The sequence below is a fragment of the Monodon monoceros genome, unplaced genomic scaffold (genome assembly GCF_005190385.1).
Source record: "Monodon monoceros isolate NGI ecotype Baffin Bay Population unplaced genomic scaffold, NGI_Narwhal_1 Super_Scaffold_10, whole genome shotgun sequence".
NCBI lineage: Eukaryota > Metazoa > Chordata > Mammalia > Artiodactyla > Monodontidae > Monodon > Monodon monoceros.
The window spans coordinates 48,372,172-48,385,915 of record NW_021703766.1 but is presented as its reverse complement, the minus strand read 5'-3'; the positions used below and the strand labels follow the sequence as shown (position 1 = coordinate 48,385,915).

General features: G+C 51.6%; 1 protein-coding gene across 2 annotated transcripts in view; it reads right to left on the bottom strand.

Annotated features, from left to right (window-relative positions):
* NECTIN2 (nectin cell adhesion molecule 2) overlaps positions 1-13,744 on the bottom strand; it is a 28,755-nt gene that overhangs the window by 12,091 nt on the left and 2,920 nt on the right. For both annotated transcript variants that reach the window (XM_029210142.1, XM_029210152.1), the window contains exons 2-4: positions 4,867-5,262; positions 1,491-1,787; positions 90-207 (exon numbers count right to left, since the gene is read on the bottom strand). In XM_029210142.1, the coding sequence (XP_029065975.1) occupies positions 90-207; positions 1,491-1,787; positions 4,867-5,262 (811 nt within the window). The remainder of the gene's footprint in view (positions 1-89; positions 208-1,490; positions 1,788-4,866; positions 5,263-13,744) is intronic.

The window sequence follows — 13,744 nt, the reverse complement described above, 5'->3', positions numbered from 1 at the left end:
CCCCCGGCCCCTCCTCCCTCAGCCCCAGGATCCAGACCCCCGGCCCCTCCCCCCTCAGACCCAGGAGTCTGGGTCCAAACAGGACTCACGTGCTCCAGTCGTAGCCTGTGGGCTCTGGTTTGCTGCGGACGTCACAGTTCAGGGAGGCCTCACTACGGCCGACATACCAGTTGTCATCATAGCCCGATATGGAGACCTCAGGGGGGTCTGGAGGAAATGGGGGGACTGGCTCAGTGACAGGGAGAATCCCAAAGGGGGTGATAGGTGAGCAGATAGATAAGAATCCTAAAGAAATGGGCTGGCAGGACGTGGACCCATGGAAAATGCCTGGGGCAAATCAATCCGGGCTGCATAGACACTGTCCAGGGACACGGCTGAGGGTCATTTTGAGGAAGTGGGTCATTTTGAGGAAGTTACTGTTCGTTGCAGGCAGCGCCCGGGGCAGCCACTCTAGATAATGTGTGTCATTTCTGACATGCCCAGGGTAGGTAAGGGAGTTAGTTAACTGAAGGCATTGTCTGGGGAACTAGTATAGAAAATGCTGAGTTGGGCTATGGGGTATGATTGGACAGTGGCTGGAAAAGCTGCTAAAGTAACTGTTTCGCAGGGTCTGTGGGAAGAGTGCCGGGGGAGCCTCTCTGGCTGATATTAGGCAGTGTTGGTGTAACCAGTTTGGGGAAGAGCTAGCACAGAACGTGTCAGAAGGGGTTGATATCGACAGCGGACAGCGGGGAATTCCTTGGCGGTCCAGTGGTTAGGACACGGCTCTTTCACTGCCGTGGTCCCGGGTTTAATCCACAGAGTGGCCAAAAAACAACAACAACAAAACGCATATTTTGTTGACAGGGTCCAGAGGGGCCAGTGCGATTACACTGGGGGGCAGAAGCAGGTGTAGAGGCCCCAGGAGAGTCAGTATAGACAGTGTCCAGGGAACCAATTTAGACAGTATGAATGGGGGCGTGTATGTAGACAATATTGGGTTGGGCAGTGTAGACAGAGTAGTGGATATAGACAGTGAGGGAGCAGTGTCAACTGGGGTCCACGAGAGCCAGAAGATTGCTGGGTGCAGTCGTGTGCTGGTAAACTGGCTCTCTGAAAAGGGAGGGGAAAAAAAAAATAGAATAGCCCTGATTTGAGGTGTTTGCCAATTTCCTTGGTGTAACTACCCCACACAGCTGATTGAAGCTACCGGTAAGACTTCACTGGATGTGGAATTGGGAAGAAATGTGTAATACCGAGCCTTGCAAACCCATTCTGATTTACCATTGACTGTGGCAGCAAGGTGAGAGCCTCGTGAAGCCAGTATAGACAAGGAGGGGGCAGTGTGCAGGTGTTGTCCCGGGGAGCCAGTGTAGACAATGGGCAGGAAGGCAGTGCAGAATTTGACCCAGAATGCCAATGTAGACAACACTCAGGGATGATGTATGTGGTGCCCCAGAGAAGCCGGTGTAGACTGTATTGGGGGTGTGGTCATATCCTGATGTACTCACAGCGCACAGAGAGGGTCACAGGCAGCAGAACTGGCTCCTCGAAGCTCTCGTGCTCCACTTTGCAGGTGACCTTGACACCATCTGCTTGGCCCAAGGGTACCAAGGTGAAGCGGCTGGTGACGGTGACTGTACCAGGCAGGGGTCCTGACACCTGGCTCTCTCTGGCCTCCCCATCCAAGGGTGAGAGCCAGGAGACTCGGGCAGGTGGCCGGCCGCCCGTGGAGACACAGCGGGCCACGGGTACAGGATCCAGACTGAGTGTGACTTCTTGTGTTTCGGCGTGGTTCTGGGGCTGGGCTGGGGAGAGGAACAGAGGGCAGCGTGGGTCACTCCACACCTAGAGTCATTCAACAAACACCTCAGCAGCAGTGGAGCTGAGCAGTTAAGCCCCAACTGCCTGGGTTCAATTCCCAGCTTTGCTGCTTTGCTGCTGCATGGCTTTGGGCAAGTCATTTCCCAACTCTGTACCTCAGCTTCCTCTTTTGTAAAGTGGGGATAATCATAGTACCCACCACATAGGATTGTTGTACAGATTAAATAAATTGATATGTAAAGCACTTTGGACGGTACTTGACACCCACTGTGCTATCTAAGTATTCGCCATTATATTTTCTGTTCTGTTCTGCTAGAAAAACAGACAATGTCCACAAGTCTGGAAGAGGCCGAGATTTTAAAAGGAAAGCCAAAGCAGAATAACGAGGTTCAAAGGTCCAGCTGAAAAGCCCTCCAACTTCTTTTCCTTTAATCACCATTAGATTGTGGTGCCAGAAGTGGGATAAAGGCAGTGGAGCTTCCCAAAGCTGGACATTTTTTGCCCTTTTCACTCATCCTCCTGGAAAACATGGAAAAATATTAGGCAGGGTAAACCTCCATGAGGAATAATAATGACAACCCACAGTTGCTAATGTGTGCCCATAACCAGACACCTGAGTTCTGACACCTGAGTTCTCCACCAGGTGGAGAGATCCAGGAAGCATCTCTAGCTGCCTCCTGGATCTCTCCACCTGGATACGTCCTGAGCTTCTCAACGTGGTACTGCCTTCCTCTCCTTTCCTATCCTTCCTGCATTCTCTCCTGACCGCCAAAGTCTGACGGGCCTGCTCACATCCTCCCTGATCACCCTCCCATCAGTCCTATGACAGCTCCAGGCACACCCACCCCATCCCTGCTCCCACCCACTGCAGGGTCTTAGCGACTTGCACTGCCTGGAGTGCTCTGGCCTCCCTTCTCCTTGTCTCGTTCTTCCTCCTCCTCCAGATCCCAGCCTCGCTTCCTCAAGGAAACTTCCCTGACATCTGAGTCCCCAAGAAAGCGGAGGCTTCGCTGTTCTGTACTTTTGTAGGCACCTGGCGCGTGGTAGGCGCTCTCTATGTATCTCTTGAATAGAACAAATGATTGCAGAAGAGAGACCTTTGTGAGGGATGAGCGGGGAGAACAGCTGTGCTTTTTGTGAAACAACTGTGGTTTTGGGGCTCCTTGGGAAGGGAAGTGTGTACTGAGGGACAGTACAGGGTACACTTCCCCAACTCCCTGGGGCTGAGAGGGGGGGACTTAAGTGTCCAGAGTGACGTGGCTTCTGTGGAGTTGCCGGGGGACGATGGGATCCCAGGGGATTGCCTAGATTTAGCAAGAAATAGCATCTTCAAAAAGACGCCTTCCTTAGGTCTTCCCCATTTCGCTAAGTGGCTGTGCGGGTCACCTTCCTGCTGGACCAGAGGGCTGGGAGTTCTTGATTCTCCTCCTCCCTTAATTCACGGACAAGCACCTTCTATCTCTTCAAAGTGTGATTATTTCCACTTCTCTTTTTATTCCCCTCCCCTCCCCTCCTGCTTCTTCCCCCTTCCAAGCCAATGCCTCCTCTCACCTGGTCTCCTTGCTTCCCTCTACCTTTGTCTACCCTTCTGATGGGCCCACACACAGCAGCCAGTCATTTTTTCAAGCAATTTCAAGAGGCTGGTCAGGGTGCTCTTATGATTTGAAACCCTCTGATGGCTCCAAATAATATTTCAGATAAAGGGGATTCCCTGGTGGTCCAGTGGTTGGGACTCCAAGCTTTCACTGCCGAAGGTAGGGGTTCAATCCCTGGTCGGGGAACTAAGATCCTGGAAGCTGAGCGGTGTAGCAAAAAAAAAAAAAAAAATTCAGATGAAGTCGAGCCACCTGGGAGGCCCATGCAATCTTCACGACCCTGTCGGTTTTCTTGCCTTGCTGAGGGTCACTCAAGCCCTTGCCACCAACCCCACCAGCCTCCTTTCTAGAACATGCCAAGCTGGCTCTCATGTCCCAGCATGCGCATAGGCTGTTCCCTCTGCTTGTGCATTCATTCCTCTGCCCGTGGACGCGTCCCTGAGGGTGGCTTCAGCTTACACTTTGGGACTCGACGAAGACGCTTTTGCTGACCATTCTATCTAAATGAGTCCACTGGGGCCTCACTCTGAGTATTGCAACATCCCGGTGTTTCCTCTGTTTGCCAAATGGATTGTTCTCTGGCGTTACCTCTAAAATATTTCCATAATCCAATCTCTTCTCATCACCCCCACTGCCTCCATCTTGGTCTAGATGCCATCACCTCCCACCTGGACATATGCCGTCACCTCCTTAGTGGTCTCCCAGCCTCCACCCTCACCAACCACATAGCCAGAAGGAGCCTGTGAAAACCCAAGCCAGATCACATCCCTCTTCTGTTCAGAATTTCCTGTAGCTCTTGTTCTCTCAAGGCAAAAGCCAAAATCTTCCCGTGGTCCGTGAGGCTGTGATCTGTGCTCCCCCATCACTTCCTTGACCTTGCCTCCTTCTACTTTCCTCCATTCATGCATCTCCAGCCACACTGACTTCCTTGCTCTTCCTCAGACATTCCAGGTGTGCCCTGCCTCAGGGCCTTTGCACTTGCTACTCCCACTGCCTGAAACTCTCTTCCCTAGACCTGCAGGGCTCCCTCACCTCCTAGTTTGGGTTAGCACCAGACCACCCTCGCTTACAATTGTAACCTGCTCCCCTCCAACTTCTGAAGCACCTATAACCACCTGACTCACTCTTATTTTTCTTATGTATGTTATCTACTCCTTTGTTTGGAGTATAAGCTCCAGGAGGGCAGGGAGTGCTGTCTTCCTCACTGCTTTATCCCTAGAGCCTAGCATAGTGCCTGGCACAGAGTAGGTACTCAATTTGCTGAACACTTGTTGCCGGCTGTCTCTCCAACTTGCAGAACAGCGTGTGGCAAACAGTAGGTGCTTAATGAATAGTTGCCCATTGGCTGAAGATCACGGACAAGGTCGATATCACAGCTAAAGAGGAGAAACAGACCGCTGAGGGGCTCTCGTGCATTGCATCCCCGACCCTCCCACTTCGTTGCAGCCCTGCCCCCCACCCTGCTCACCTATGACTCTGAGCCAGGTCACTCCCCGACTGGTGCCCCGGGGGAAGGTGGCAAACTCGCAGGTGTAGTTGCCCTCGTCCTCCACCGTCAGCCCCCGGAGGGCCAGTGTGGCGTCCCGCACCTCCAGCTCTGTGCCTTGCCCGGCCCCGGTGCTCTGCCCGGCATTGACGAAGGACAGCCGCTCCTTGCCAGGCTTCGGGCTGGGGAAGCTGGGACCATACTGGGGGTGGAAGATGGCCACGTTCTGGTTACCCTCAGGCGCGTCCAAGCGCAGCCACGTGACCTGTGACACTCGGATTTCAGGCGCTGGGGGCAGCAGGTGGCACGGCAACTCTACGGTGTCCCCCAGGTGGCCCCGCACCTCGGCTGCGGCCCGAACTCGCACATCCTGGGCTCCTGCGGAGAGAGGAGAGAGAGAGGTCGGGTCAGTGAAGGACCCAGACACCTCCGGGCCAGGCCGGGCCATCACTGAGGGGCCGCCCTCTGAAATGCAGACCCGCAATGCAATGCAGGAATCTTTATGAAATCCCAATTCCCAAAAGGCCAGCCAGAAAGACAGTTTGAGGAAAACTAGGGACATTTGTGTCCAGGCTAGATGACATATGATTATGGAATTACCATTCATGATCTTAGGTGTGATGATTAAATTGTGATTATGTAGTATTCCTTTAAAATTAAAAAAATTTTTTTTAATTTAATTTAATTTTATGCCGCGCCGCATAGCTTGCAGTATCTTATTTCCCCCACCAGGGGTTGAACCCAGGCCATGGCAGTGAAAGCCTGGAGTCCTAACCACTGGACCGCCGGGGAATTCCCTATTTTATTTTTATTTTATTGAAGTATAGTTGATTTACAATGTGTTAGTTTCAGGTGTACAGCACAGTGATTCAGTTTATGTATATATATCTCAATACATATATGTGTATTGTATATTCTTTTTCAGATTCTTTTCCTTTATAGGTTTTACAAAATATTGAGTATAGTTCCCTGTGCTATACAATAGGTCCTTGCTGGTTATCTATTTTATGTAGTATTCCTTTTTCTTAGAAGATAAATGGCGGATGGGACTTCCCTGGCGGTCCAGTGGTTAGGACTCTGTGATCTCACTGCCGAGGGCCTGGGTTCAGTCCCTAGTCGGGGAACTAAGATCCCACAAGCTGCGCGGAGAAGAAGAAGGAGAAGGAGAAGGAGAAGGAGATGATAAGGGGTGGAAATGTCATATCTGTAAGGTACTCTCAAATGGTTCATCAAAAACAACAACAAAAACGATAAAGTGACAGAGTCAAACGTGGCAAAATGTGACCCTTTGTCAAGTCTAGGGGCAGAGGATGAGGGAGGCTGCTGGGTCATTCTTCCAACTTACACATGTGTGTTTCAAACTTTTCATTATCAAATGTTTGGAGGGAAAAAAGAATCCTCCCAAAATAACAAAAACCTGAATCTATCCCGAAAGAAGTTAAAAAAAAATTCAAAGTGTGAGGATAGATTTCATTTTTTTTCCTACATAGGAATAATAATTTCTCTCACCTTTCTATAAAACCTACAGCCCTCTGTGCCTTTTTTTTTTTTTTTAATTTTTATTTATTTTTTGGCTGCATTGGGTCTTCACTGCTGCATGCGGGCTTCTCATTGCTGTGGCTTCTCTTGTTGCAGAGCACGGGCTCTAGGTGCGCGGGCTTCAGTAGTTGCAGCACGCGGGCTCAGTAGTTGCTGTGCCTATTTTTTTGAAAACAGCCTTGCTGAGATATAATTCCCACTCACCCATTAAAAATGTACAATTCAGGGACTTCCCTGGTGGTCCAGTGGGTAAGACTCCGTGCTCCTAATGCAGGGGGCCTGGGTTTGATCCCTGGTCAGGGAACTAGATCCCGCACGCATGCCGCAACTAAGAAGTCCACGTGCCGCAGCTAAGACCTGGCGCAACCAAAATAAGTAAGTAAGTATGTAAATAAATGTCTATATCTTATGTATCTATTTTTTAAAGTTAGACTAATAAATAAATAAAGTACGATTCAATGGCTTTTCATATATTCACAAGAGTTGTGCAACCATCGCCATAATCAAGTTTAGGACATTTTTATAATCCCCCAAAGAAATCCCTGTACCCATTAAACAGTCCCTCCCATTTCCCCTCCTCCCACCCCCTAGCAATCACTAGTCTATTTTCTGTCTCTGTAGATTCTCTTCTTCTGGACATTTTGCATAAATCAAATCATACAACATGTGGCCTTTTGTGTCTGGTTTCTTTCACTTGGCATAATGTCTTCAAGGTGTACCCACGCTGTAACATGGGTCAGTGCCTTGTTCCTTTTTATGGCTCAGTAATATTCCATTGTATGGATTGACCACATTGTGTTTATCCATTCATCAGTTAATGGACATTTGAGTTGTTTTCACCTTTTGGCAATTATGAATAAAGCTGCTGTGAGCGTTTGCGTACCAGTTTTTGTCTGAATGTATGGCTTTTACTTCTCAGCTTACCTTTTGTTTTCTGATTGTTAATAAAAACTGGAATAAAGGGGACTTCCCTGGTGGTCCAGTGGTTAAGACTCTGCGCCTCCACTGCAGTGGATACGGGTTCGATTCCTGGTCAGGGAACTAAGATCCCGCATGCCGCGTGGCGTGACCAAAAAAAAAAAAAAAAAAAAAAAAATCGGGGGCTTCCTTGGTGGTGCAGTGGTTGGGAATCCGCCTGCCAACGCAGGGGACATGGGTTCGAGCCCTGGTCCGGGAAGATCCCACATGCCACGGAGCAACTAAGCCTGTGCGCCACAACTGCTCAACCTGCGCTCTGGAGCCCGTGAGCCACAACTACTGAAGCCCGTGCACCTGGAGCCCGTGCTCCGCCATAAGAGAAGCCAACGCAATGAGAAGCCCATGCACAGCAACTAGAAAAAGCCCGCACACAGCAACGAAGACCCAGCGCAGCCAAAAATAAATAAAATAAATAATAAAAAAAATAAAAACCAGAATAAAGATGAATGTTTCTCTGCTGTGTAAGGCAGTACAGCATGGTGACTGAGGGCAGAGTGCCTGGGTTTGAATCCTGGCTCGGCAACTTACTGACTGTGTGACATTGGGCAAGTCATTTAACCTCTCTGTGCCTCAGTTTCCTCGGCTGTAAAAGGAGGGTAATAATGGTGCCCATCTCCTAGGGATTGCCGTTTAAGGATTAAAGGATGTTTGTAGAGTGCTTGGCACATAGGGTCGCGGGAAACACAAGATCAGTGCTTGGTAAATAAACATAGCCAGGTAAGTGTAATTACAAGTAGCCCTCGACACCCAGCCTCAAGGCAAGGCCCATGCCCAGCTGTCTCCAGATGTGAGGGGAGGAGCGTGTGCCGCCGCTGGCCTCACACAGGAATCCAGGGAAAATTAACAGGGGACCCTAGTGAGAGAGTCCCCAGCAGAAGGCCGCCCCTTGGGCAGGACCCGTCCCAGGCACTTCTCAAAACAAGTCATCAGTGAAGGCCATTGTGTGACACAGACATCATCTCGTGGAAGCCCCACGTATATCTTGCAACTCAAACCCAAGGGTGCCACCTTGGAAGATGGGCTCCTCCTCTGCGGCGGGACCAAACTGCAGAGTGTCATGTGTGGGCCCCCGGAGCAGCTGGCTGGGGGCTTCCTGCTGGCTCTGTCCCTTTCCAGGTGGGGACCTTGTCTCGAGCCTAATTTCCTCCATCTGTGAAATGGGGATGTTTAAGCAGCCCTGCAGGGTCCCTTGTGACAATCCCGTTACAATGATTTTCTCCTGTAAGATCCTCACAGGGCTGGCAGGGCAGGGGAGTCAAGCAGAGGCGGCCAGCCATCCGCTGCAGGCCAAATCCGGCTCTCCCACATAGTCACTTTTGGCCCACATAACATTGTTCCAGAAGTGAATTAGTACCACAGAAGGGTCTGGAGATTAAAGGTCGAATCCAGACAAAAATCAGGATATGAGGCTCTGGTGACAACAGTTAGGCGGAGCTGAGGAAGGGCCACCCCCTTCCCTCAAGGTGCCAGGAACCCACATGGCCCCCAAAGGCACTGAGTATGGGACAAGGGTTCCCAAAGGCTATGCCCCTTTCTAGCTGGGTGAGGAGGGAAGGGCACTCGGTCAGGGAAAAACCCAGGCCAGTGTGAGCTGCAGAAGCAAAGTAGGGCAGGGCCAAGGGCTTAAGTTTTCTTCTTGAGGTAAGTGGGAGCCATTAAGCGTTCTTCACTTGGAGAAGGACTTGGCTAAAGTGAAGATTTATTTTATTTATTTATTTATTTATTTATTAAACTTATTTTATATTTATTTTTGGCTGCATTGGGTCTTTGTTGCTGCGCACGGGCTTTCTCTAGTTGTGGCGAGAGGAGGCTACTCTTTGTTGCGGTGCATGGGCTTCTCATTGCGGTGGCTTCTCTTGTTGCGGAGCACTGGCTCTAGGCGCGCGGGCTTCAGTAGTTGCAGCACATGGGCTCAGTAGTTGTGGCGCACGGACTTAGTTGCTCCGCGGCATGTGGGATCTTCCCGGACCAGGGCTCGAACCTGTGTCCCCTGCATTGGCAGGCGGATTCTTAACCACTGCACCACCAGGGAAGTCCCTAAAGTGAAGATTTAGAACTTCGAGGGCATGAATGGTAGGAACCTTCCCACCAGTTATTCTTTCCCAGACTATGCCAACCAGTGGGCAAAAAACAGCGACTCAACCCGCAGGCCCTGGGTGCTAGAGGGTCAGCCCCTGAGGACAGGGATTTGCCTGTCTTGTTTCCTACTGTATCCCCAGAGCCTGCACCAGGGCCTGGTTATAGTAGGTGCTCAATCAATACTGTTAAGAAAAAAAAACCTGTTGAATAAACATCAAACTCTGTTCTGGGGGCAGGTACCACAGATGTGTCAGGACAAATCACTTGCTTGTCCTCTAGGAGCTTACATTCAGAAGGGGAGACAGACATTGTACAGACAGTGATCACCAAGCACTTCGCTGGAAAAACTGAAGGGGTGGGGCTAGGGGTGAGGGGGAGAACCTAGAGCAGGGGCCTGACCCAGCCGAGGGGAGGGGCAGGAGAGCTTCCTGGAGGAGGAGACCCTTGCCAAGGGAAGCCAAGCTATAGCCCACAGAGCCCCACACCCCTCTTTGGGTTGCTGGGTCCCTTCTGGGACTCAGATTTCCTGTCCTAAGGAAGTCATTGTGGCTGCAAGATACCTCTCTTCTTCTGGGGAGTTCTCTGGCGGTCCAGTGGTTAGGACTCGGCACTTTCACTGCTGTGACCTGGGTTCAATCCGCTCTTCTGAGGGAGGCTGCCCTCCTGCATCTAGAGTGGCCCTGGCTGCTTCAGAAGATTAAAAAAAAAAACACCCACTTTTAGGAATTCCCTGGCAGTCCAGTGGCTAGGACTCTGTGCTTTCACTGCGGAGCGCGCAGGTTCAGTCCCTGGTTGGCAAGCCAAGTGGCGCAGCCAAAAATAAATAAATAAGTAAAAATTAAATTTAAAAAACCCACGTTTAGCTTCTTGTGGGGCAAGGTTCTCAGCAAGTTCTTTCATCACCAGTATTCTGCCCCCAATGGCCACACAGCCCTCCTCTCTCCAACTAGCTGGCCCTCGTTCCCTCACCCTGCACCTCACTTTCTCTCCATCTCACACAGCAGATTTTCATGACCTTCTTGGCTCTCTGAGAGCAGGAATTCTTTGCTTGGCTTTGCTCACCCTCAGTATCTACAACAGAGACCTGCTTCTAGTAGATGCTCAATATTTGCAGAATGAATGAGGTTCTAAAATCCCATGATTTGGACTTCCCTGGTGGTCCAGTGGGTAAGACTCAGCCCCAGTGCAGGGGGCTGGGGTTCGATCCCTGGTTGGGGAACTAGATCCTGCATGCATGCCCCAAAACTAAGATCCCACATGCTGCAACAAAGACCCGGTGCAGCCAAAAAAAAAAAAAAAAAAAAAATCCCATGGCTCTACAATCCCTATTCTAAGTGTCTCATTCTGAATGAATGAATAGGATGGTTCAGCCCCTGTGGGGTTAATGGCCCATTTATTAGGTATTTCCACCTCAGTAAAAGGTTCAGGATGGAAGCTTTGGAGTCATCCCTGACTCCTCTCTTTCTCTCACCATCGCCCCCCACTCCGCGCCACCCATGCAAATCCATCAGGAAATCCTGTCGGCTCCATCTTCAAAATATATCTGCAAAGCGGACCAGGTCTGATCCCTGCATTGCCTATATCCTGGTCTAAGCCAGTGGCATCTCTCCCCTGGGTCATCCCCCCAGGGAGGGTTGCCGTTGTCCCTGAAGTCTGTTCCCACACACAGCCAGAGAAGCTACAGCAGATCAGGTCCCTGCTGTGGCTCTCTCCTCACTCAGAGAAAAGCTCAAGTCTTTACAGCGGCCCACAAGGCCCTGCGTGACCTGTGCTCATCCTCTTTCTGACCTCATCTCTCACCCTCTCCCCTTGGTTCACCCTGCTCCAGCCACACCATCCTCCTCGCTGTTCCTCAGACACGCCAGGCAAGTCCCACCTCCGGGCCTCTGCACTTGCTGTTCTCTCATCCTGGAACGCTTCCCTTTCCCTCCCTCCCTTCGGATCTTTGCTCTGGGGCGTTCCCTGACCACCTTAATGATGAGAACAGGAACTCCATTGACCCTGCTGCGATTTCCTCATAGCAGCTGTTGTCTCTTCCCCACTAGAACATCAGTGCCGGGGGCAGGGATCTTCGTCTGTCTTGGTCACTGCTGTATCCCCAGAGCCTAGAACAGTGCCTGGCACACTGTAAGAGCTCGATAAAGGTGAAGACGGGGAATCAGCAGTGCACTAGATCATACAGGCTGAGGCTGAGTTAGAGTTTGGGCTTTTTCTTGGGGGTACTGGGGAGCCACAGAGAGTTATAGGCAGGTGGAGGGACAGGGTTTGGTTTGTGCTTTAGAAAAATCCCTCAGAATGGAGTGGGTCGGGCTTCAGGGGTCAGGGTTGTGGGGATGGAGGATGAACCAGATTGGAAACACATTCAGAAGTTGGAATGGTTGGGACACAGAAGCTGACTGGCTGTGGGGGTGAGGGGGACGGGGTTAGTGTGGGCTGATGCCCAGATGTTTTGCGTTTCAGGCAGAAGCAGGAGAAATGATGCCAGGAGGAAAGCTGGCCTGGAGTTCGGACCCTAGTGTCCGGCACGCTGCTGGGCAGGTGATTGTGCCCTGACCTTGGCCAGGACGTGACCAGCACCACAGCAGGGGAGAGTGCGGCCATGGGAACATCGCCCTCCCTCAGCTTCCCTTGGCCAGCCGGGCTGCTGACAGCTTCATGAGGTGTCAGCTGGGTCCCCAGACACGCTCCCTCTGCCTGGGCCGTGGGATGCAGGCTTCCTATGGTGGCAGAGTCGGGGCTGCCCAGGGCGTTGTGTGAGCCCAGGGGAAACATCTGGGGGCGTGCAGAGACTTATAGCCTGAGACCCTGAGATCTGGGGAAGGGAAATCAAGGCAGAGAGGAAGGGGCTGGGGGCCCAGACTCCTGGGTCCCTTCCTGGCTGGCTCCTCCAGGCTTGTCTCACGCCCTCCAGACCAATAACACATCATGACCTGCCCTCTCACCATGGGGTGCAGCAGACCCCGGCAGGTCCTTGAAGGCCGGCGTGCTTGGAGCGCTGGCCTCAGCTGCTGCCTCAGCTACCTTGCCAATTAATTGACTGCATTAATCACAGTGCTCACCCTCACAGCAGACATCCAGGAGCCGGTCTGAGGGCGTGCGCAGCGGTAGCCAGGATATGGGGCTGTCTGCCTGGGCCTGCATTTCGGCACCTCCCTCCCCCAGCCCACCTCTCTGATCGTGGTCATCACTCACCTCGGGGGACCCCTTCCCTCCCTCGTCTGAGATTTCCCTGCCTTTCTGCAGGGGCTTGACCCCCCTGAAGGTTTCCCCTGTGGGGTCTGATACTTCTGGGGGTGAATCTCTTCCTGGTCAAGCCCCTCAGACAGAACCCCACTCCCACCGATCTGCCCAGCGTAGAGTTTACACCAAAACATTTCTGTCTCTGAGACTCTGGCCTCCTCCTCCTGCAGGTCCTGTCTCTTCGATCTCTTGTGTCTCTGTCTCTGATTCTTAGGGTTCCGAGTCTGCCCCTCGCTGTGTCTCCCAGGAGTCCCTGGTCTCTGCTCTCTGTGTCTGTCTGTCTGTCTTTCTCTCTAACTGCTTTATTGGGATACAATTCCCATACCATACGATTCCCCCTTTTAAAGTGACCAGATTGGGACTCCCCTGGTGGCGCAGTGGTTAAGAATCTGCCTGCCAATGCTGAGGACACGGGTTCGAGCCCTGGTCCGGGAAGATCTCACATGCCGCGGAGCAACTAAGCCCAGGCACCACAACTACTGAGCCTGCGCTCTAGAGCCCACAAGCCACAACCACTGAGCCCGAGTGCCACAGCTACTGAAGCCCGTATGCCTAGAGCCTGTGCTCCGCAACAAGAGAAGCCACCGCAATGAGAAGCCCGTGCACCTCAACAAAGAGTAGCCCCTGCTCACCACAACTAGAGAAAGCCCGCATGCATCAACGAAGACCCAGGGCAGCCAAAAATGAATAAATAAATAAATAAAAATAAAGTGTCCAGCTCAATGGCTTTTAGTAAATTCATAGATTTGTGCCTCCATTACCACAATCAATTTCAGATCACTTTCACCAGGCCAAAAAAATCCTAGCTGTTCTCATATTCTTTTTCTTCTGTATCTCCAACATCTGAGGTCTGGGTCTTTCTGGGTCTGGGTCTCCTAGTCTCTGGAATCTGGCTCCCTGCACCGATTCCTGGGGTCCCTAATCTCTTCAGGTTTCTGGTCTCCATGTCTCAGGGCCGCCGTTTCTCGGTGTCTCTGACCCTCAGCTCTCTCTGCCTCCTGGGTCTCCCCATCTCTGCATGTCT